Source organism: Camellia sinensis, chromosome 10 (assembly GCF_055761805.1).
Source record: "Camellia sinensis isolate YWXY chromosome 10, ASM5576180v1, whole genome shotgun sequence".
NCBI lineage: Eukaryota > Viridiplantae > Streptophyta > Magnoliopsida > Ericales > Theaceae > Camellia > Camellia sinensis.
The window spans coordinates 22,879,466-22,905,855 of record NC_138970.1 but is presented as its reverse complement, the minus strand read 5'-3'; the positions used below and the strand labels follow the sequence as shown (position 1 = coordinate 22,905,855).

At 34.7% G+C, this 26,390-nt stretch overlaps 1 protein-coding gene across 1 annotated transcript in view; it reads right to left on the bottom strand.

The window, feature by feature from the left end:
- Nucleotides 1–26,390, bottom strand: part of LOC114319364 (disease resistance protein At4g27190) — an 87,694-nt gene that overhangs the window by 56,678 nt on the left and 4,626 nt on the right. The window contains exons 2-3 of the mRNA XM_082891056.1: nt 10,321–11,055; nt 4,429–5,065 (exon numbers count right to left, since the gene is read on the bottom strand). Coding sequence (XP_082747182.1) covers nt 4,429–5,065; nt 10,321–11,055 — 1,372 coding nt within the window. The remainder of the gene's footprint in view (nt 1–4,428; nt 5,066–10,320; nt 11,056–26,390) is intronic.

Here is a 26,390-nt window from a genome sequence, read left to right as displayed (position 1 = left end):
CTTGGAGAGTTTGATTTGCTTCTGGGCGAATCCGTTGAGGCTGCGGCCTTGTTCTCTGTTGTTGCGCAGCCTACACTTGCGACTCGAGTGTTAGAGGCACAGAGAGGTGACCTTGAGGTGGAATCCCTCTGAGAGAAGATCTCCAATGGGAAGGTTGAGAAGGGTTTGACGGTGTATCTCGACTTGAGTATAAGATACCGAGACTGTTTGTTTGTGCCGGAGTCTTGCCGAGAGGAGGTACTCCGAGAGTTTCATTATTCACACCTTGCGGTGCATCCGGGAGGCACTAAGATGTATCGGGATTTGGGTTGCCAGTTTTGGTGGCAGGGCATAAAGAGAGATGTGGCAGTTTTCGTGTCTAAGTGCCTTACTTGTCAGCAAGTGAAGGCCGAACATCAAAAGCCAGCGGGTTTGTTACAGCCCTTGTCTATTGCCGAGTGAAAGTAGGAGCATGTCACTATGGACTTCGTTGTGGGTCTTCCGAGGACTCAGCGGGGTAGTGATGCTATTTGGGTGGTTGTAGACCGGTTGACTAAGTCGGCGCACTTCATTCCTATGCGCGTGAGAGATTCGGTAGATCATCTTGCCGATTTGTATATTCAGGACATAGTGAGGTTGCACGGGGTCCCAGTGACGATCTTCTCGGATAGAGATCCTCGTTTTACTGCCAGGTTGTGGCAGAGTTTGCAGAGTGCCTTGGGCACTAAGTTGACCTTTAGCACGGCTTATCATCCTCAGACTGACGGGCAGTCTGAGCGTACTATTCAGTTCCTTGAGGATATGCTTCGAGGTTGTGTTCTTGACTTTAGTGGGTCGTGGGAGAGGCATTTGCCCTTAGTGGAGTTTGCCTACAACAACAGTTTCCTGTCTAGTATCGGTATGGCACCGTTTGAGGCCTTGTATGGCCGACCGTGTAGGTCTCTAGTTTGTTGGGCTGATGTGGGTGATGCACCTTTGTTGGGTCCGCAGTTGGTGAGGGAAACGACGGAGAAAGTTGAGCTTATCAGTAGGAGGCTTGTTACAGCCCAGAGTCGTCAGAAATCTTATGCCGACCGTAGGAGGAGACCTTTGGTATTTGAGGTGGGTAATCATGTCTTTCTGAAGATATCACCTAGGCGGGGGTTGATGAGGTTTGGGAAGAGCGGGAAGTTGTCCCCTCGGTTTATTGGCCCTTTTGAGATCCTTGAAAGGATTGGCGAGGCTGCCTATCGTTTAGCTTTGCCGCCGCAGTTGTCCAGAGTTCATGACGTATTTCATATGAGTATGCTTCGGAAGTATGAGCCGGATCCATCGCATGTATTGGTTTGGACCGAATTAGAGGTAGATGAGGATGCCTCGTATGAGGAAAGGCCAACTCGGGTCTTGGATAGGCGGGATCAAGTCTTGCGAGGCAAGACCATTCCCTTGGTAAAAGTTTTGTGAAAACATCACGGAGTGGAGGAAGCCACTTGGGAACGTGAGTTGGAAGTCCGTGAGAAATATCCGGACATATTTGTTGATGTGTAATCCTGTATTGAGATTTTGTAATATTATTTAACTTTAAGAGCATTATATATGTCTTGAGTTGTAAAACATTGAGAATGTTTTGGTTTAATGGAAGAATCTTGAAACTTGCCTAGAATTGGAAGTTTGTTATAATTGCATATGTTTAATATGTTATTGACATGGAGTTATATCATGAAATTGAATATGATATGAAAATGGGAATCATGTATATTGAAAATTGTTGAAAGTAAAAAGGAAATTGCATAATGATAGTGCAAGTTGAAATATATGTTGTTTTACATATTGTGAGATGCCTCTTGATAAGAGATGGAATGACCAGTTATAAGTCAAGTTATTGATTATTGTAATGTCATATTGTTGGAAATTGAGAAACAAACCTGCTTTTGAAAACTTGTGCTTAATTTTGGGGACGAAATTCTTTAAGGGGGGGAGGTTATAGCGATCCCGGGTTTTAACCCTTGTTGTATAGTGATCCGGACTTGGTTCTGTGGATGTTAGTTATGATTTATGTCTTGTTTCCGTCCTTCCATACTTTGTTTTTGAGTTATAGGATGTGTTGGGCAGGTTTGTTACAAGTTGGTTGTGTTTGGGAACAAATGGTTGCTGCCCAGAATTTTGGTCCTTCGCTCGAGCGAGCAGTTTGTCACTCGAGCGAGCTTTTTGTTTTTGGTTCGTCGCTCGAGCCAATGTTTCTTCGCTCGAGCGAGAGACTACGTCTAGGTATAGACCTGAGAGCTGTAATTCTTGGCTCGAGCGAGCTTTTCTTCGCTCGAGCGAGCGAGATGTATGTTTTCGAGTTCTTCGCTCGAGCGAGCATTCTGTCGCTCGAGCGTGCTTCTGGGTTGCAGACCTGAAGCATCGCATTGTTGGCTCGAGCGAGGCTTTCTACGCTCGAACGAGTATTCTTTGTGTCTGGTCGCTCGAGCGACCAAGTCATCGCTCGAGCGAGCCTGTTTTATTTAAATACGCAGCAGCGGTTTTAAATATACTTTTTCATCCTCTTTTTGATTTCAGAACCCTAGGTCCGTGTTTTCTCTCCCTCCACTCACCTTCTCTCTTAAGTTTCATCTAATTATAGGGTGTTTCTACCCTAGGTTCTTTATTAAAAAGATAGAGGGTCACGAGAGCTTTACTTTAATCTGAGAGTTTGGCGGTTTGGAGAACTTTGGATTTTGGGTCATTATCTCCATCATCTCCATTTGAGTTCTTCACTTCGAGGTAGGGATTTCCTACTCCATATTATAGATTTTGTCCTAAGTTTTGGTATTTTTGATATGTTGGTGTCGTTTGGAAATTTTGGGAAAACTATGGTTTGTATCATAATTTGAGAAATAGGGAATTGTTTATATATTAAATTCCATGTGATTGTGAATCATGAAAAATGACATAGGTAGTGTCAAGTTGATAAAATTGAACCTTAGGGTTAATTTTGAGAAAAGGGGGAAAAACCCTAATTGTTGTAATATGTTAATTCGTACAATTAATTTTGGAAAAAATGTGGAATTGAGTTTAATTCATGAAATTGGGGAATTATGAGATAAATGGTGTAGTTGAATAGTTTAATCACTCACCTATGAAAATGTTGAGTTTACATTTGTTGATACATTTATTTCCTGTTTAGAAATAATTGTTTTGGGCTATCGGTGGAGGATAGTCGTGATTGTTGTAGATATTGCATGTTGATTAGGGAAAACTGAAACTAATCACATTGAATGAGTCATTGAATATGACAGTTGAATTAATACAGCAAATCTGTGTATTGATAGAATATTGTGTATGACAAATGTTTAATACATTGTATATGCATGTTGTTTGGGAGGAGATAGGGGATGTACTCCATGGTTTGAGGGAAGATAGGGGATGGACTCTCAAACCTGTTTAGGAGGAGAAAGGGGATGGACTCCATTAGTACAGCAAATATGTGTACTTATTGATTTATGGAAGTGTTTTAGTATGAGCCTTAGTCTCATTTGATTTGTTGATATTGGAAGTAATGTTGATATGAGATGTAATCTCATTATTATTATTTGGCCAGGTTCTAAGCCATGTCTGTATAATTGGAAAGTTGATTAATAACGTAAAGCGAAACATGTCATGGACATTATTGTCATGAAACTGTAAAGTGATATAATGGATTTAACAGTGTTAACCATCTATCGAATGCTATTGCTTTAGTCAATTCTTATATTTGGTTTAGTATATTTCTGCTGGGCTGTGGCTCACCCTATACGGGAACATCATTTTCAGGTTCAGGTGATATGCTGCCTCCAAGGACTTAGCTTGGATGGATTTGGAGTTGAAGACTTTGTTTAAATTAGTTGTTATTTGTTTTATTTTTGATGTTACATGTAAACTCAAGCCTAGGGCTTAATGTGTAATTGAGTTAGTACTCAGATTTTTGTGTCCAAGTGTTGGCTTGGAAAGATGTAAGCCCGTAGGGCATTTACTTTTGCTATTACATGTAATGTCTTTTAATAAGATTACTCTGATGAATGGGATAATGTTTTGTTTTCTTAATTAATGCATGTTAATATTGTGTATATTATGGGTTTATTTTGAGGGCGTTACATCAATCATCACATGTTTTATGGTGAATGAAGCCAACAAGTACGACTGCATGTAAACAAACCATGGATGACAACAGCTAAATCGTGTGTTCGAATTCTCTCCAGCACTTTCTTCATCAAACTATTCAACAATTAATCATTATTACTAGCTGTGGCTTTTGGATAAACTATTAAATGATGAACGAATGAAGAAAATGCTAGAGAGAATCTTTTTCCTTAAACCGCTCCCATTTTGGGATGTCAATGTGGCAAATATATATATGGGGTAGTGAAGTTGCTTTCTTGAGAAAGTTTTATTTTTTTGAAAACAAAGAGAATGAAAGAAGCATATTTGTGTGGAAGTATAATTGGTTACCTCGATACTTGGGGCAGAAATCTAGACGCAATTCGGAGATATGAATTTGGGATTCTGGAATTCCAATACACACGAGACTTGGAAGATTTTCAAGTTCCACATTCAAAATATTGATTTTGCTCAATATTTCTTCTTTTTTTGTTTCCCTGGTGACAATCTTTTCTACTTTCTCGCAATTTCCAATTCTTAGATAATTTAGACGCACAAGGACCTTGACCATGGAAATTGTGAATAGATATCTCAAGTTGTCACACCTCTCCACTTCTAGGGATTTTAGACATTTGAAACAATGAGTTTGTTGGGAAACATTCTTCCATATATGCATCAACTTGGGCAAATACATCAATTTCAAATCTCCTAGGCAAAGGATTGATTCCACACCAGTAGTACCAGCGCGTACCGACCCTTGGAGGTCAAATATTGTTTCCAGTGAATCACAACACCATACCTTTAGCCGTTGTAGATATTGTAGTCTTTGTATTAAATTCCACGAGATCACATATGATAATTTCCCGCAAAATTGGACCAACATGAATTTCACTTGGTCATGTTGGTTGTGCCACATCTCTATCGATCCATTTATGTCTGTGATAGTAAGTTTTCCAAAGTCGTATGGAAACCAGTCACTGAAAATAAACTGCAAGACCATTAAACTTAACTGTGTTAGTGTTAGTGATATAATTATTTTACCCAAAATTTCATTTTATTCAGGGGTGTAATAGACATTTTGGAGATAATTTGAGGATAAAATAAAATTTTAATTGAAATTTAGATGTTATATCAACAACTTTCATTTGATCATAAACAACAATTCACAGTGAGGTAAAATTAATGCAAAATCGATTAATATTATAAAAAAAATTGTTGTAAGCAGTGCATCGATATAAATCAATTAATATTATAAAAAAAATTGTTGTAAGCAGTGCATCGAGCCAAAAATTAAATAGGGAGATAGCCTTTTCTAATTAAATTTGACACATCCAACTGTCTAACATCTGTTAACAATTACCATCTAAATTTTGCCTTTTGTGCCATTTTAATTCTTATAGTTTTAATTGGTTCAATTTTGATATTTAATTTTAAATTTTATGTCAATATAGACAAATTAATAACACCTTTAGTGTTTTTTATTATTTTTTATTTTTACATAAAATGATTACTGAATTGATCGAGATTAACTTATTGAGTTGAGCAAATTCATAATTGTGAACCTAAAAGTATGACACATGTCACTTATGTGCGCATTTTTTTATTAAAAAATGATAATAATTGTAATAAATTGGTTTAAATTGAGACAAAATCATTAATTCATAATCAAAATTGAACCAATAAAAATTATAGGAACCAAAATTACTCAAGAATCAAAATACAAGAACGACAAGCATTACAGAAAGTGACTTAATTTGTGTGAAAGACATCGAAAAATGCATTAATTTGTGTAAAAAAGATTTTCTATCTTATAAAATTAAAAGCATTTCCCATACTAAAATCTTAACACCACCACCACCCCCCAGCACTCTACTACCATCAGCACTCATTGCCACCACCACCCATCTATCACCTATCAATGCTATCCTAACACTACCACCACTTTATCACAACTACAACCCTCACCTCTTTAATATAAAGCCACCTAAACAAAGGCTTTAGGTTTCTTTTTTTGAATGCTCTACATTTTTTTACGATAATGTCACATAAAAATAAAATAATTTTAAAAAATTTTATACAAATTATATGACATTTTATAGTCTTTTTATTTCAAACAAAAAAGCATCCATCTTGTGGTAGTTCATAACTGTAAAATGTTCCGGCCACCAAATTTTTTATAAGTAGTTATATACATATATATATATATATATATAACTAAATTTTATTTGTAAATTATTTTTAATATCATAGTTAAGGCTTATATAGCTTATCATTTTTTTTTTTCTAAAGAAAACTCCACTCATTAAGAAATAACATCCAAAAAGTGATATTGTCACATTATCACGAGTAACAATATAAAATTGTGGACTATAGAAAATTTAAAATATATATATATATATATATTATGAACATTGAATGGAGAATTTGAGTAGGGATAAATCAGTAAGACTAAAGACACTTAAAAATCCTTAATAATTTATTAAATTATGGTAACGTTTTCCATTAGTTGGCAAAATTAACTGAAGATGTTGTTGGGTTTTTGTGGGCCCACCACGGGACCACCTCAATTATATGAGCTGTTCATATCTAAGAACATGTTAGAATACCATCCTTACAAAAAAATCAAATTGTTTGGACAACTATAATTACATGGTTAGATCACATTTATATATAGTAATGGACAATAATTATATTTTTTATGATAGAATGTTTATTATTTTGAAGATAAATGTAATCTACTAATGTGTCTATAGCATTCAAATCAATTTAATTTTTTACAAGTATGATTTTCTGAACGAGCCATAATTCTATTGACTACGGCAAACCGCGTTTGACAGAAATACCATAAGACACATTTTATACGTTAAACAAAATTAAAACAAATTAAGGACTGCATAGCATGAAAATGAATTTGCGTGTAATGATCTCACGCAAAATAATAAATCCTATTATTATGCACCAATTAAATATGAACAAAATTAGACTGAATGGGTATTGATTGACTAATTGGACATCTTAAACCGTTCAAATCAAGTGGGAATCATGATCAAATCATGGTGTGGAATTAACACAATTTATCATTTCATATATTATAAATATATTATTTTAATAAAGAATACTCGGGTCAATCAGAATTATGATCAAATCATGGTGTGGAATTAACACAATTTATCATCTCATATATTATCAATATATTAGTTTAATAAATAAAACTCGGGTCAATCATTTAAATTTTCAGCCGTGCTGGGACCCCCGGTGGGGTGACCCCAGCACCCCCACCTCCACGTGGGAGACTGTGGACCAAGGAAAAAATATATATATATATATATATATATTATCCACCAATCACGCCCCACTGGGGGTCCTCGGGGGTCACCCCCAGTGGGGGTCTGCTTCTTTTTTCTTAAATTTTAAATTAAAATTTGGGAAAATCGGTCTAAGGTCCCTATTCAACTTTTAGTAATAGATTAGGTCCACAATCTATTCTTTTGTAGTCTAAGGTCCTCCCTCACCCATACCCATATAATGTCTAAGGTCCCTCAACTCCTACACCCATATATCACAGAGAAATTCCCACCTCTCTCTCCCCCCGATCTCATCACTTCACCTCAACTAATTTTGGTCTCTCTTCTCACTCTCTGCTTTCTCTCTCTCTCTCTCTCTCTCTCTCTCTCTCTCCTACATCAATGGCAGCTGGGCCATTGTAATCAATGTTTAAATATTGTGCCTGTGTCCAGTGAAGATAAGTGGTGATGCGAATATTGGGCCATTGTTATGGGTTACTTGGTTTGAAAAGTTTTGTGAAGGTGAATTGAAATTGTTTGCTCAATTTGTATGTTTATCATTTTGGCCCAATTTGTTGCTTGGTTTAGAGGTGACTAGTGGCTGCATTGACATGCCGCAACATTTTGATCTGAGAAGTGCTCTTGCGTAACCATTCTACCTGCATTTAGAATTTTTTGTTTGTTCGTTTGTTTGTTTGTTACTGAATTTGTTTCGTTATTTTATTTCAAAAATAAAAGGTTACGTGTATGTGTAGGATAAATAATATATCATTTTATATAGGAAGAAACTAGGTGATATGTATAACATGCTCTCTTGTCCATGAAATCTCGGGTGTTTTTATTACACAAATGGTGATTAGCATACAAGAATGACTATATTGAGACTGCAGAATACATAATAGATAAGAGAAAAGTGATTGTAATGGGAGAATTAGAGGTTGATGAGATCATGGGGCGGCTGAGGAGCGAAATAAGCGAGTGGAGCAAATGGAACAATAGAATTTGCGCTTTGTCTTGTGAGGGAATGGAACACAAAACACTACTAAATGGGTATCAAAATCCATTGCCATCACTGGTCCTCCACAGTATGGACATCTTCCTCCTTCTGCTCCTTCTCTTCTTATCATCTTTTCTCTCACATCTACCACCTGCATTCTCCCCATCTCTCTCTCTCTCTCTCTCTCTCTCTCTCTCTGTGCTTGGGTGCTTTCTTGCTGATTATGTGTGTGTATATATATATATATAGTGTGAATTTCTTTTAGGTTCTATGAAGCTTCATTTTTTTTGTAATTGTGTGAACTTCTTTTATGTTCTATGAAGCTTCATTTTCTCTTTGCCATTATTTCTTGTAGCTTCATTTTCTGAAAGCAAAAATTGCTATGATTGAATCCAGAGAAATTCTCTGGTGATGAGATTTTCTCTGTGTCTTTTCTGTATTTTTTGGGAATTTCTCTGGGTTGTGGAGTCCAGAATTTCTCTGGGTTGAGAGAACTACTGTAGAAAGATTTGTCTGGGAATTTCTCTGGGTTGAAAAATTTCTCTGGTTATCTGTCTATGAGTGTGTTTTGGTTAGCTCCTCAGTTCATCATTCTTGGGATTGAAGATGGGTTTACACTTGTTGGCCTACAAGAGTATTTCTATGATCAAATTAGAGTTTTTGAATCTGTAATAGGCTTCATTGCATTTTTCTAGGTATCAACATTTGTTTAACCCCTCTCTCTCTTTCTCTATTTAATGTGTTTTGTGTGTGCATTGTTTTTCTCTGGTTTGGAGTCCAGAGAAATTCTAGAAATTTCTCTGGGAGAAAACTAAAGAAATTTGCAAATCAGAGAAATTTGAAGAGAATTGGACCAGAGAAATTCTGGACTCAACTAATGCATAAGAGAAATACTGAGAAATTCTAGGAAGAATTGAGCCAGAGAAATTATGAGAAATTCAGAATTGCTGTAGACTTTCTAGAGAAATTTGGTCCAGAGAAATTTGGGCCAGAATTTCTCTGGACCAATTTTCTCTGGACTGAAATTTCTCTGGACGAATTTTCTCTGGATTGAAATTTCTCTGGACCAATTTTCTCTGGACTGAAATTTCTCTGGACTGAAATTTCTCTGGATCAAGGTTGAGGGACTTTAGACATTATGAAAATATTGTTGAGGGACCTTAGACATTATGAAAATATTTGGTGTCCTTTATGCTATAAAATCATAATACCAGGGACCTTAAAAAAAAAACCCCTTAAAATTTTGGGAGCAATTGTCTCAAATTATATAATTTTTTTAATCCACAAAAATAACAACAATTTGAAATATCATATAACTCTTACCTATCTATCTATTTATTCACATATTTGTCAATTTGTCCACGTGTCCATCTATTTGTCCATTTATTGTTCATCAGTAAAGTAGAGAACTCCAAGAATTGATGTTTACAAATTTGTAAGAGTGGTGGGGCTGGGCACCTTTATCACAAGTCCACTTTGGTAATTTATATCATTTTTTTTTCTTATAAAAGTTTTTATGTATATATCATCAAAAAAATAAAAATAAACTAACCATATTGATTTGATAATTAAAACAATATGATTTTATGATCGTTGACTTCAAAAAATGGATTCAAAAAATTGGAAGGTCTTTCATTTTTATGAACACAAATATGACAAAATTACATTATTATGATTATCATATCAATATGATTTATTTTTGATAATTTATGCATAAAATTTACAAAATAAACAATTTAGATTATTGAAATTTCCAGACTGTTTATTTTGTAAGGTCTTTCGTGTAAATCTTCCAAACAAAAAAAATTATCTCATAATTGTAACCTGTTCAATTTGTCATGTTTGACACCCCAAAAAAATGGTTGGTCTATTTTAAAAACACACATTTGCCAACAATTTTTCTTTGTAAGAATTGATAATTAATTAACGGTGAATGCTATATTTTAAAGTTCATTAACGTACCTTTCCATCCAAGAGATGGTGTGGAGATGAGGTTGAAAAGTCTGCCTTTTGTTGGTCTAGCTTGCGCTGAAATACTGATGGGAGTATCTTCATTTTGGGACAGTTGATTACTTCTATTGTTTTCAACAACGATCCCTCAAACGTACAAGCCTCAAAGCAAAAACTACTGAGGTTTGGCAAATTACTGAGTTTGAGACTACTCAGTTGAGGGAACATGATCATATTTGTTATCACTACATCATCTGCATTTGGTTCATTTCCAATGATTGACTCCATCATACCACATTCAGTTACCTCTATTTCTTGTAGTTTTACAAGAAGTTTGGCTAGAGAGTATGAGAATAGATTTCTCAAACTGTCGCACTCATTTACTACTAAAGATCTTAGATTCTGAAAGCCTTGAATTCCTGGTGAATTGTCCTTCCAAACATGTGTCAACTTTTGTAGATGGCGTAGTTCCACCTTTTTTAATGAAGGGAGTGCCATATCTAATATGCCTTCCCAAACAAGTCCTTCAAGGTCAAAGGCTACTCCAATTGATCGACAGTCCGTCACTTCCAGTACTTCAAGATTTTGCATGCCCTTAATTGAATTGGATGGGAAAAGAATACTTGAGAGCTTATGACACCAAGCTAATGTCATCTTTCTTAGTTTAGCTTCAAGTTCCCCAGGCCAAATTTCCATCAGATTCTCCATGCCACGGATGGTCAATTCTTCAATGGTAGCCAATTTATCCTGTGAGTTCATTCGCATGGTGTTACAAACATAACTAAGCACAAAAACTTGATTCCATTAAACATCATCCATTTAGTTTTCAAATTAATATACTTCATATTTGAATAATTAAATGTAAACAGTTCTTACAAATCTATTGCAATACATTTTTAGATCATTGACCTAAAAAACCTAACCCATTTTTTTAGATTCTTGAATTTTCCAAATATAAAAATACACATTAAATTTATTTTTGGTATACTGAGAGTCTTAGGCCCGTTTGGGAATAGGTTATTTTAGTTGGCTTTTTTACTATTTTAGCCTGTCTAAAAAAGTTATGTTTAGGAAAATAATTGGCTTTTTTTTTTTTTTTGTAATTGATTTGATGGTTGTGAAAAAAAAAATGAAATGATTATGATTCGGATGTGACATTTTGTCTTATTGATTATTTTAATCTATTTTATCTTTATTAACTATTTTAACCTAAATTCAACTTTTCAAATAGGGCCTTAATCTAGATTCTTAATCCATCAGAATCTTAATACACCATAGATTCATAAATTTTCCAAACATAAAAATACACATTAAATTCAAGGTGATGGGGCGTCGAATCAATCAGTAGATAAATGAGGTACAAGGATTTTTTTCATGGTTATTAGAATCTTAATTTAGATGGTAAGATCTTATGTTTTTATATTTTTAGTTGGGTTAAATGATTCGAATCACAGTAAAATCTTAAATTTATTAAGGGTTGTCTTGGCAAGTGCAAAAAAAAATTAACTTTTTTATTTATTACAAAAAGGCATGACAAAATTTTAAAAATGATATAACCCAAATATGTCAATAACCTGACTTTTTTGACAATTTTCAAAAGAAGCCTAAGATCTTGAAGTGACTATAATTGTAGTTATAAAATCGTATAGAATCACATTATAATTCCGATTCTATTAGCATTATGATCTGCTTTTACAACAATCTCAATCTTACTAAATTTTTTTCTTATTGTTTATTTCTAATATCTACGTGTATGTCTATAAATTTGACTATAAACTTATTTCACACGTCTTGTCTAATTTGTGTTAACTTTGAAAATAGGAAAAGACTACAATACACAACCTTTGAGGGTGTATACCATATGCACTTTATAACAATAAAATAAAATGACATAATTTCATACTTTTTGAGTCGTAATTAAAAAAAAAAAAAATCATAACCAAAATCTCAAAATGATATCATAACTAAAGAAGAAAATTGGTCATAACCAAAAAAGAAAATAGCGTAACTAAGGGTGCATATGGTATGGGGTGTGTATAATAAAATTCTTCTTGAAAATATATTATAAGGCAAATTACACCGGTGGTTCCTATATTTTATCCCTTATGTCATTTTAATCCCTACACTTTCAATTGGCTCAATTTTGACCCTTAATTTTAAATTTTATTTCAATTTAAAATATGACACATGACACTTATGTGTGTGTTTTCCATTAAAAAAAATGATAAGAATAATAATTAATTTAAACAAAATCATAAATTCAGAATCAAAATTGAACCAATTGAAAATACAGAAACTAAAATGACACAAGGAGTAAAATACAGAGATTACCGTCGTAATTTCTCCTATATTATATTAAATTTACCATTTTTCTTTAATGATTTCAAAATTATGTAACATGCATTTTCGTTATCAATAATTTTTATTTTAAATTTTAATTTGTATTAAAAGTAGAATCTTCCAAAGACACCACACTAAAAAAATTCACTGGTGTAAGGAGTAAATTGGGAAATAAAGTTTGGAAAATGATTTAGAGCCCTAAAATCCCTCCCCCTAATCCCCCTAATTTCCTTTTTTGGAAACTGTTTTCTTTTTCTTTTCTTTTTTTCTTTTTTTTTACTTGAAATGGCATTTTCGGGGGATTCGGGGTCCCCCCTTTTGGGGGATGAATCACTGCCGATAAAGTTTAGGGCCAAAAAATGAATTGGCAATACTTCAAGGGCACAAAGTTGATTTACCTTAAAAATTAAAAGTGTATTAACCTATAGTTTTTTTTATCAATGTTTTTCAAATCTATATGGATTAGCCTTAATTCATAATAATAATTTTAAGAACATTGTAAAAAGCTTTATCGAATTTTGATTTTATAAGGGTTCGTTTGGGAAGTAGGTTGGCATTTTGGCCTTTTTGTTTTTTTGGCTATTTTAGCCTGGGGCTAAAAAGTCTGGTTTGGGAAGAGCTTTTGGCTTTTTTGGCTTTTTTAACTTTTTTGTGAGAGAAAGAAAGTAATAATTATGAGTTGGACGTTATTGGGCTAAAAAGTCTATTTTATTTTTTGTGATTAAAATAATAAAAAAAAACGTGACTTTTTAGCTTCCCAAATGAAGCGTAAGTAGAGTTTTTCAATAGAAAATCCCATATTGAATTCGTACAATCCCTGAAGTCCCATTGAACAGTTAGTTCAAGTCTCTATTTTATGAATTGTAGGTGTTAACTTTTGTTTAGCAAATCATTAGCGTCGTCAGATTAATCTTCAGAACTGTTTATATTGACCTTTGTCATACATATTGATTGATATTTTTTGTTATAAATTCATGGGAACTGTTAGGGTGTGTACATCATCAAAATGTGCACATCATGTGCACCCTACTTTTTAACCAATAGATATCAAGAATTTTAATTTGAACCATTAAATAATTTAATTAAAAAAATTGAGGACCTTCTCAACCGGTTATAATTTTCTTTATTGAAGACTCTCTCTCCAAAAACTCACAACCAATTGTGGTCATTGAATCTCTCTTATTCTAATGAATGGTACAATCGATTAAATAATAATAATATAAACCCATATCAATCGATTGTACATTCAATTGTAATTGTTCAATCCAGCTTTCATTTACAATGGCTACTAATCGATTGTATGATCAATTGTGGTCTTTCAGCCCAACCAATTTTGCAATCAATTATGATTTTCCATTCACTCTTTCATGCCAATTGAATAAACAGGTACTTGTGCTATAATGACAAAAGTTAGGACAACGTTATGATATTGTTGGGTATACCTCCTTATTAGAGTGTAGGACCCAATTGATTTTGGAAAAAGAGTTTAATTTGGTTTAGTATTAATTATAATATATTTTTATATATTATATTTAATTTGTGGAGACCCAATCCAATTTGGAAACAACTAAGGGTTTGATAAAAAATCCTAGATGCACAAATATGATTGATATTGTTTTTCCAAGGAAAAGAGGCAGCCCTTTTTTTGCTTGGTGGAGGAGCAGTCGTGATGATCAATTTGGTTGGTTGATTGTGCTTGGTTTGTGGCTATTATTGCTCTTGATTCGAAGTTTGATTTGAGTTATTATTTTGGGTCTTTTTCAACTCTGATTCTGAAGATTTTGGTTCATCAATTTGGTGAGGTCTTTCCTCTTGTTTATTTGTGATTATTTGGAATTCACCTAAGGGTGGTTTTGTGAGACCATTAGTGTCTCGTTTGTAATCGTTTAGAACTTTTTTGGTTGATAGTGGAATCGGATTTCGATCCCGTAGACGTACCTCACATTGAGGAAACCACGTAAAAATTCTTGTGTTGCCTTTGATTTAATTTTTCCGCATTAGTTTTTATTCCCATTGATTGATTTACTTCTGGGGAATCACATATTTTCCCTAACAACTGGTATCAGAGCTTACGGTTTATTGGGATTTATTTATTTGTGTAAATCAATGGAGGGGAATGTGGGTCGTATGTCTAGCTTTAATGGAAGCAATTGGGTAACTTAGAAAACTAAAATGGAGGACCTATTATTTTGTAAAGATTTGTATGGACCCATTGAGGGTGATAGTGACAAATCAAAAGATGGTTCTTTTTCAAAGAAAGACATTGAGTGTTATTATTGCCATGAGAAAGGGCACATGAAGCGAGAATGCTGAAAGCTCAAGAACAATGAGAAAATGCGTGACAAAAGTGTGGATAAGAAGCAAGAAGACACAACGGCAGTTACTACTGATGATCTCATGGTTGTTTGTGAAGATGATTGTATCAATTTTGTGGGCCAAGAGAGCAATTGGGTGATTGATTCTGGTACTTCTTTTCATGTGACTTCTCGAGTTGATTTCTTCACTACCTACACCGAAGGAGATTATGGTTCTGTTCGAATGGGTAATGAAGGTTTGTCCAAGATTATTGGTATGGGTGATGTTTGCTTGGAAACAAATTTTGGCTGCAAGTTGTTGCTTAAAGATGTGAGGCATGTTCCCGACATTCGCCTCAATTTGATCTCTACTGGGAAGCTAGATGATGAAGGCTTCAACAACAAATTTGGTGATGGAATATGGAAGCTCACAAAGGGTTCTTTGGTGGTGGCTAAGTGCAAGAAGACTCATACACTTTATTCGATGCAAGGAAAAATTTGTAAAGGTGTTGTCAATGCACTTCAAGATGATAGTTCTACCGAATTGTGGCACAAGCGGCTTGGCCATATGAGTGAAAAGGGGCTACAAGTTTTGTTCAAGAAAGAGCTTCTACCCGGTTTGAAAGGTACACATCTTAAAACTTGTGTTCATTATTTAGCGGGTAAACAACATAGAGTTTCTTTTCATAAAAATGTTGCTTCTAGAAAAGAAAAAGTTTTGGAGTTGATTCATTCGGATGTTTGTGGTCCTTTAAAAGTTAGAATCCACGGTGGTGCACTTTATTTTGTTACTTTCATTGATGATTATTCAAGGAAAGTTTGGGCTTATCTACTAAAAACTAAAGATCAAGTTCTAGAAGTATTTAAGCATTTTCAGGCCATGGTTGAAAGAGAAACATGGCAGAAATTGAAGTGCATCCGAACAGACAATGGTGGTGAATACATTGGGCCATTTGATGAGTGTTGTCGCAGATAAGGTATTCGGCACCAAAAGACAGTTAAGAAGACTCCTCAACAAAATGGCGTTGCCGAGAGGATGAACCGCACCATTGAAGAAAGAACAAGGTGTTTGCTTTCACAAGCTAAATTGCCAAGATCCTTTTGGGGTGAGGCAATGAGTACAGCGGTTAACGTGATCAATTTGTCTCCTTGCTATCCTTTGAATGGTGATGTTCCTGAAAGAGTTTAGACTGGTAAAGATGTATCTTATGAGCACTTGAGAGTGTTTGGTTGCCGAGCTTTTGTTCACATTCCAAAGAATGAGAGGTCCAAGCTTGATAGTAAGTCAAGATAATGTATTTTTCTTGGCTATAGGCGTGATGAATTTGGGTATAGATTGTGGGATCCGGTCGACAAGAAAGTCATTCGAAGCCGTGATGTTGTGTTTCTTGAAGACCAAACAATTGAAGACTTTGGCAAAGGTGATCAACCGAAGCCAAAAACTAGTGATCTCATTGATATGGATCCATCTCCTTCATCTTCAGTTGATGATGAAAATGGGGGAGATGTGCAGCCACCTATTAAAGATGTAGAGGATGATGCTAATCCTAATGAAGTTGAGCTAAAAATTGAGGAAGAGCATCCAATTCAAGAACTGCCATCACAACTTGAGTTGAGGAAATCTACAAGGGACCGACAACCTTCAAGAAAGTATCCTCCCAATGAGTTTGTGTTGATTTCTGATCAAGGGGAGCCTGAGAGCTACCAAGAAGCAATTGAGCATGCAAAGAAAGATGATTGGAAAAAGGCCATGGAAGAGGAGATGAATTCCTTACTTGAAAATCACACTTATGATTTAGTGAAGTTGCCTAAAGGGAGGAAAATTCTGAAAAATAAGTGGGTTTTCAAATTGAAGAATGATAGGAAGAATCTAAGGTACAAAGCACGTCTTGTTGTGAAAGGCTTTGGGAAAAAGAAAGGTATTGACTTTGATGAGATTTTCTCGCCGGTTGTGAAGATGTCTTCTATTCGGGTTGTACTTGGCATGGCTGCAAGTATGAACCTTGAAGTTGAACAACTTGATGTGAAGACCGCATTTCTTCATGGTGATCTTGAAGAAGAAATTTACATGGAGCAACCAGAAGGTTTTGTGGAGAAAGGGAAAGAGAAATTTGTTTGCAAATTGAAGAAAAGTTTGTATGGCCTCAAGCAAGCTCCGCGGTAATGGTACAAAAAATTTGACACTTTCATGATGAATAATGATTTTTCTAAAACCACTTCGGACCATTGTGTGTTTGTGAAAAAATTTTCGGATGGTAAATTTATTATTCTTTTGCTTTATATTGATGACATGTTAATTGTGGGTCAAGATTCTACCATGATTAACAAGTTGAAGGTAGAGTTGATTAAATCTTTTGCTATGAAAGATTTGGGGCCGGCAAAGCAAATATTTGGTATGAAAATTGTTCGTGATCGCAAAGAGGGATTGATTTGGTTGTCTCAAGAAAGCTACATTGAGAAAGTTCTTGAGAGGTTCAACATGAATAAAGCAAAGCCGGTTGGTTGTCCACTTGCGGATCACTTCAAGCTTAGTTCGAATCAATGTCCTACAAGTGAGAAAGACAAAGAAGAGATGTTGAAAGTTCCTTATGCTTCAGCAGTTGGTTCTTTGATGTACGTCATGGTTTGTACAAGGCCGGATATTGCTCACGCCGTTGGTGTGGTGAGTCGGTTTCTCTCTAATCCGGGTAAAGAACATTGGGCCGCGGTAAAATGGATTCTAAGGTTTCTTCGAGGGACTTCGAAGGTGTGTTTGTGTTTTGGAGATGGTAAGCTGATGCTTGATGGGTTCACAGATTCTGACATGACTGGTGATGTTGATTCTAAGAAATCTACTTCGGGGTATTTGATGACTTTTGCAGGGGGAGCTGTGGCATGGCAATCTAAATTACAAAAATGTGTTGCTCTCTCAACTACCGAAGCTGAATTTATTGCCATTACAGAAGCTTGCAAAGAAGAGTTATGGTTGAAGAAATTTTTGCAAGAGTTGGGTTTGAAGCAAGAAAAGTATGTGCTTTATTGTGATAGTCAAAGTGCTATTCACTTGACTAAAAATTCTACCTTTCATTCAAGATCGAAACACATTGATGTGAGATACCATTGGATTCGTGATGTGTTAGATTCGAAATTGTTACAACTCGAAAAGGTTCACACAGATGATAATATTTCAGATATGTTGACAAAGACTTTGTCGAGAGACAAACATTTAAAGTGTCGAACTTTGGCGGGTATGGTTGATATCTCTACCTAAGTCGGTAGGGGGAGAATTGTTGGGTATACCTCCTTCTTGGAGTGTAGGACCCAATTGGTTTTGAAAAAAGAGTTTAATTTGGTTTAGTATTAATTATAATATATTTTTATATATTATATTTAATTTTTGGAGACCCAATCCAATTTGGAAACAACTAAAGGTTTGATAAAAAAAACCCTAGATGCACAAATATGATTGATATTGTTTTTCCAAGGAAAAGAGGCAGCCGTTTTTTTGCTTGGTGGAGGAGCAGCCGTGATGATCAATTTGGTTGGTTGATTGTGCTTGGTTTGTGGCTATTATTGCTCTTGATTCGAAGTTTGATTTGAGTTATTATTTTGGGTCTTTTTCAACTCTGAAATTGAAGATTTTGGTTCATCAATTTGGTGAGGTCTTTCCTCTTGTTTATTTGTGATTATTTGGAATTCACCTAAGGGTGGTTTTATGAGACCATTAGTGTCTCGTTTGTTATCGTTTGGAACTTTTTTGGTTGATAGTGGAATCGGATTTCGATCCCGTGGACGTACCTCACATTGAGGGAACCATGTAAAAATTCTTGTGTTGCCTTTGATTTAATTTTTCCGCATTAGTTTTTATTCCCATTGATTGATTTACTTGTGGGGAATCACATATTTTCCCTAACAGATATTTGTGTTATATGTTATACAATTGATTACACAATTGTGTTTGAAATTTTCATAGTGGTGATATTTTGTGAATATTGTTATGATTTTGGAGAAAAAGTTATAATCAACGTGCTATGGTTATGATTTATTAGTAAAAGTTATGTTCTGTTATGGTGAATCATAATAAAAAAAATGTTATGATAATTTGTTAGAAATAATTATATTTGTTATGAGTCATTGTCGTATTATTATGATTGATAGTGTCTTATTCATTGTAATTGTTATGATATTTGGAAAAATTTATGATTCTTTCATGTAATCTGTTGGATGATCGATTTAACAAGTCATTTTTTATAATGCGACACAATATGAATCACACAATAGTTGCATATCATATATTGTTTCAAAAGGTGCACGTCATATTATTGTATACACCCTAAAAAGTGTAAACTATTTGCAAGGTATGACATTTGTGGGGTTGATTACTGCAAATGTCGTAACTTATTATTTCTCAATCATAACTAAAAAAAAAAATCATAACTATACACATTTTGAATCATAGCCAAAACAATGTCATAATCAATATGACAATGTGTATAACCAAGTCATAACAAACATCACACTAATGAGTTATAACTAACACCACTAACATTTATTTATATATTTCAAGATATGAAGAATCATTACAATAACAAAAAAAATTAAAAATATAGTCTTACTACTTTATGATTTAACAAATCTAGATTACAACAAAAGAAAAAAATATTAAACTTATAATACAAAATAAAATTTAAACAATTACGGAAAAATATTAATCAAATAGTACTTTTATTGTATTTTTAAATGGGTCTAGCTTCTCTGTAGTTTGTGATCGAACTGGAGGGTGTTGTTGGGCCCGTGGAGGCCTACCACGGGTCTCGTTTTGATAATCTGAATCATTCAATGTGTAGAACTTATCTAGTATTATATACCTGCAAAAAATCATGTTGATCGGATATCGATAGCTACGCGATCAATCAATTTTGTATATAAAAAAATTCCGGTGAAAAAAATAAACGATAGACAGAAATCTGATCCGATGAGATAGCTATCGATATCCGATCAACGTGATTTTTTACAAACATATAGTACTCAATGAGTTCTACATATTGTACGGTTCGGATTATCGAAACGAGACCCGTGGTGGGCCCCTACAAACCTAACAGTACTCTCCAATCTGATCACGGATGGAAGGAAAGCCAAACCCTTTTTAAATATAGAACTAATAAGCATTCATAATTTACTATGACCTTTCGGTTTTGATTGTAAACTTAGATTAGTTGAATTAAATTCTTATTTTTCAGTTTCCTAAAATAGTTAGGGCTAGGTGAGAATTTTCCATATAACTTAAACCTTACACGAAATTAAAAAGTTAGACTAATATGATTTTATTTTATTTTTCCCCATTTAAGATATGTATTTTTTGTTACATATTTTAGATTCATTCTATTAATATATATAATTATATGTTATAATTTTTTTCATTTAAGATATGAATTGTTTGTTACATATTTTAGAGTCATTCTATTAAAAATATATAATAATTATATGTTACATTTTTTTTTTAAAATAAGGAAATATAATTGAGTTGAAATAAAATATTTTATGAATAATTTTATTTAGTAGAGATTAGTTTCATAAAATTTTAACTTGCAAAAAAAAAAAACATTAATTTCTCCATACACTTGGTACTTTTAACTAAGAGTGAAAGTTTTAACATGAAACATTAAATAGACACAAACCAAAAATGACTTGATACAATAAAATAAAAAAATTAATAGATTAAATTAGTATTGAAGTAATTATGACATAAATTTAAAATAAAACCACATGATACTTATTCCTAATTGTAAGCCCTAAATTTTATCAAAATTTGGAGGCCGAGGCAACTGTTGACCGGCCGCAAAGCAAGCTAATTAAAATTATAACAACTAAAATGTCAAAAAGACTAAAATACAAAAACTATAAATATAATTTTCCCTAAATCTTTTCTTATATAATTACATTGACTATATATATAGTGATTAACTAAAAAATTGTGTAGATGCTACCTTAATTGTAGCCTACATAACCCAATTTACACTTCATTTATTGGAAAACTCTAATATACACCCCCTTTAAAAGGGTGTATCATATACACCCTTAGTTATGTCAATTTTGGTTTTAACCAATTTTTTTCTTAAGTTATGATATTATTTTAGTTATGTCTTATTTTGGGTTTAGTTATGATTATTTTTTTATTTTTTTATTTTTATGACTCATAAAATATGAAATTATATCATTTTTCCTTTTAGTTATAAGATGCTGTAGACACCCTATTTTTGACCGACCTTAAGACTCAAACGTCATCGATTGAGCGCTCGGTGATGGTGCATGTTGTGCTCGTTCTGAGGTTTCGGAGTTTTGGCTAAGAGCCTTACCCCTGGACCTCGGGACCCTTTTGTGCCTTACCTCGGTTTGCGAACCAGGTCTTGTTTTCTCTTCCCGAAGGGAGGGAGAGGTCTCGTAGATCATCTCTCAGTGGCCGTAGGCTACTTTTCGCGGTCGTAGGTCACTTTTTCCGTTTGGAGACCAGTTTCTAATTTTCGGAGCCGTCGGTCGTACGCCCCGGTTCGGGACCACCTAACTTTCTCCGATTGGCACGGTTTTTAGAGAGCTTGAACATTTTGAACCTTCATTTTAGCTTCTTGAGGAAGCTTGAACCTTTTGAACCCTTCGATTTAGCTTCTTGAGAAAGTTTGAACCTTTTGAACCTTCATTTTAGCTTCTTGAGGAAACTTGAACCTTTGTTTTAGCTTCTTGAGAAAGCTTGAACCTTTTGAACCCTTGTTTTAGCTTCTTGAAGAAGTTTGAACCTCTTGAACCTTTGCTCTAGCTTCTACAAGAAGCTTGAACCCTCTTGTTTCTCTATAAGAGAGGGCCTCCCTCTCCTTTAAAGAGGTTGAAAAAAAATTGTCTAAGGAAAAGCACATATATCTCTCTATATCTCTACATTCTAGGCTTAGAAAGGGTGTTTGTTCTTGGCCTTTAACACCACACCTCATAGCCATACACCTCCACCATTGATCTAAGGTTCTTGGAGGGTCTTGAGAGGTCTCAAAGAGCTTGTTTTTGGTCCAAGAAGCTGCTAGTTTTGCTGAAACTACAAGGGTAACACACTATTCCCTATTTTAAGCTTTATTTTGCTCCATCTTTTAGCCATACTTGCAAGCATTTTTGAGCTTCGGTGTAAACTGAAAAAAGTCTTATTTTGAGGTCCTTAACATGTTTGTTTAAGATCATTTTTCTATTGAGGGTCATCTACCCCCTTGCATGCTTCATTTTGCCTTATTTTGAGCCATGCATTAGGGCCTTTGCATTGACCTTTGTTTGGCCTTCTAGCCACTGAAATCCAGTGGATTTTCAGTGGCTAGCATGCTGTTTTGAGTGCCAAAATCAGAGAGGGGTGACCCTCTCTCTCCTTGTTTTGTTTTCTAGCATTTTTGGCCTTACAAAGGAGCCCTTATTTGCATGTTTCCAAGCCATGTTTCAGGCCATTTTTGATGAGTTTGAGGACCTTCATAGGCTCTTTCCAGAGCTTGTTTTTCCATATTGGATGTCCATCTTGCATGTGTAGAATAACCCTCTTCATAGCATATCAAAGGAGCATCTCATTCTTGCATGCATTAACTATGTTTCAGTGGATTTTTGGGCTTTATTTGGCATGGCATACCTCTGAATTTTGCTGGTTTAGTGGCCTCTTGATTGCCTCACATGCTTGTAGTGCAAATCCTCTTTATTAGCTTACATTGCATGTTATTTTGGCCTTTGATTCTAGCACTTTTTGGCCATGCATTAAACTGATTTTGTGCATATTTTGGACTGCCTTAGCTCTATTTTTAGGCCTCTTGGTCGAATGATGCATGCTATGCATGCTTGTAGTGTAATGCCCATGCCTAGCTTTGAGTTTTGAAGCTTCTTGCATGCTTGAATGGTGGTGTTTTCATGTTTTGGAGTCATTGAGTATGTCATTTCAGAGCCTATACTTGTGTCATATTCCCATGTTTTCTATTCTTTAAGCGTGTTTGAGAGTTGTGCATGAATACCTCATTTATGGACCATTGCATGAGCTTCATTTCCATGCCTTTCGAGTCATCATTTTAGTCCATTTTCCTACTATTTTGGGCCTGCATAGGGACTGTTTGGGGTTAGTTTGGTCATTTGTGCATTGCTTTGCATACCTCTAGTGTAATGCACTTCACTAGTTTCGGTATCCGGGCCATCTAGTATGCATTGTGTGAGGTGTTTGCATGATTTGGAGCCACTTTGTATGACATTTCAGAGCTGGAAAATGTGTGATTGTTTGCCATATTTAATCCCTTGCCATGCCTTAGTAGAGTTGCAATTTGTGCCTTAGGTTTGGTCCCTCGCATTGTGCATGTTTGCATAAGTGTTGTTGCCTTAATTTCATCATGTTTGGCCACTGATTTGGGTGTGGCTATGGCTCACCTATATTGGTTTAAGTCCATCTTATGCCATTTAGTCCATGTTGGTGCATGATTGATCATTGCATTGTGTATGCCTTGATCATTTCATTGTTAGTCTCCATGTGTGTATTGCGTATGCCATATAGTTTTCATGTGCATTGAGTATGCTATTGATTATTTCATAGCATTGTGTATTCTAGTAACATGTTTGCATATCATCATTTGCATGTTTGCATCATTTAGTGGCATTATGTTTAGGTTGCATGTTAGAGTTGTATTTATGTATGCCATGTATATTGCATTGTGTTTGGAATAGGGTTTAGTCCAAACACGGGAAACGAGGGACGTTTCGTACTCCAAGTGACGAAATGTGCCTCGATTCTCGGTTGCCGACACTTCGGATTACTCATGATGGAATTTAGGCCTTGTTGTGTTTATATGTGTATTCATTTTATATCGAGTCGTGCAATCTGACTCCTCAGCCATCATGCATCGAGATGCGTGATTGGTGGTACGAGGATCGAGGACTACACTCCTTAGAGCTTATACAATGATGGAGAGAGTGGTCATGCACACATATGTTGAAAATACTTTGCTATGCCCCTTTCTCGCTCTCTGTTGCAGCAAACCGGAAACCAGCAGCAAAAACTGGTCAGCAGCCTTCTGGAGCTTTGTACAGTATTCTGGGACCAGTTGCAAACAGAGGCAAATCGAGGTATCGCGATGGATTTCCCGACAAGGCGACTTGAGCATGCATGTATCCCTATCATTCGGAACAGAGTTAAGATAGTCCATTTTGTTTAATTTTAATTTGCATGCTAGTTTCCTTACTTACTTAGCTAATTCGTTAATTAATTAATGTTGTGAAATAATTAGTTTAATTAGCTTAGATTAGCTAGTTTATTCTGTACTATTCATTCGGACTCTCCGAGGAGGGTAATGTTGTAATAACTGTACGTGTGTGTGTGATGCATGTTTTCCAACCCCACGTATTTCTCCCTTTTATTTACCAGCTTATGATGATTAGTTTAGGGCACGTTACAATTAGCATGCTTATGCTCGCATGTTTGCATCCATTTATTTGTCATACATGCACCGGGTTCGGTGTATCATACTAACTGCATTGTATTTCAATTTCGAGTTGAATACGTGTATTAGTTGTTGCATTTCATATGCCATTTTAGAATAGCCGAGCCTATCTTAGTTGCATTTTTGCATGTGTTGCATTAGGCATTTCAGCATAGTTAGGATTCATGCATGATTTCTAATTAGCTTCTTTCTTTGGCTTGAAGTACCCGGTAAGTCTTTATGCTTTAGCATCCTTGCATGCGTGTAAGTGACTGCCATGATAGCATGCTTACCATGAGGTTATTTGCTTATGTGATATAACTGCCTGAATGCCTGTGGATGAATGTTAGGTTATTTGAATTAGAACAATTCACCAATTGAGAGTTTTAAGCCCACTTGAGAGTGGCAAAATCATGTTTTCTTAAGCCCACTTGAGGGTGGCAAATCCACGTCTTAGCCTACTTGCGAGTAGCACCATCAAACCATCTTTCAAATAAACAAACATAAAATGTTTTGTTCAAACTCAAATGATCCAGTATATAATTGTATGTTGTGTGCATCACATAGTAATTCTAGGCTAATAACCGGAATAAGAACACATAATGTTTTCAAAACTCGATATCATGGTTAGTAGAGGCCGATCTTTGATCGGGCGAACGGAGGTGCTCACGAAGTGACCTTCCCCAATCGTACCCAAGTTTCCGAGCCGAGGCAGCTTTGGTGATGACGAACACGTGGCCTTAGGCACGAGTCAGGGTTTCCTAAATTCTCTCAAAATAAAATATTTAAGTGGCAACTCTGTATCTGGCAAAGCAGTTAATGTTTGACACTTCTTTTTAAAAATCAGTTTTTCAAACCGATTTGTCGGATTTGGACTCTTTGGTGATTTATCAATCTCGCATTGCACTTTGCATGATTAGATTCAGAACCGTGAGATTTAAGTCCGAACTGTAGTAAGCCCAATAAACAAAACGGGATTTCTCCCGGGACATTCGGGCGTGTCCACTGATACATATAATGCACACCCTTTAAGGAGTGTGCTCCATAGTGTTTCCTCTTATTATTTTATAAAGTTTAATATCTCAAGTTATTATTAGAACAAAATAAATTAAAACCCAGTTTACATTAAATTTATAATGTTTAATTAAATCTCTATTTATTCATTTATAATTCAAAGAAAATGAATGAACGATTAAGTTAGTTTACCAAAGTTAAAAAGATATTTTGAGTAAATATTTTAAAATTGATACTACTCAAATATATCATTTTTAAATTGGTCAGCAAAAAATTTGACTTAATAATTATGTAACACTTTTCATGATGTAAAATTTCGAGCTTAATTAGAGAGACTTTTATGATGATTGATTTACAATAATGTTCTGGACCCCCTTACCCTCCCACCCCCTTTGACCTCCTCTTAATATGATTGGCCAATTTTTCTTTCTCATTTTCTTTTTTTTCCTTCTTCTCCAATCACCACCCACCAAATGTGTGTGAAGAGTGATATGAGTGGTGATTAGAGGGGGTCTCAATCATGACCCATTGATTTATTTCTTCCTGCTTATTATGGCGTTGTTGAGCTTGGTGGGTTGACAAAAAAAGGAATGATGAATTTTCTCTTTTTGCTCCGTGGGGTGGGCTCCACCTCAATGATTTATTACAATATAAATATTAAAAAAATAATATATAAGTCTACATTTTAAATTTATTTTTTAAATTTAATAATTTATCAATAAGATGATTGATTAATAATTAAAGAATAATTAAGAAAAAATTAATTTAGAGAAAGTTGAGTATTACTATTGAGGTTAAAAAATTACATTCACTAGTAATACTCAATAGTAATACTCATAAATATCTTAGGAACAAACATTTTTGCCGTCAAAAGTGAAAATATTATTACAAAAAATATTAAGGGGTTATTTGTGATGTCCTAAATAAGTGTACTTTTTGAATTTTTAGATTAAAAAATTGAGAAAAAAAATATGGTTGTTTGGAT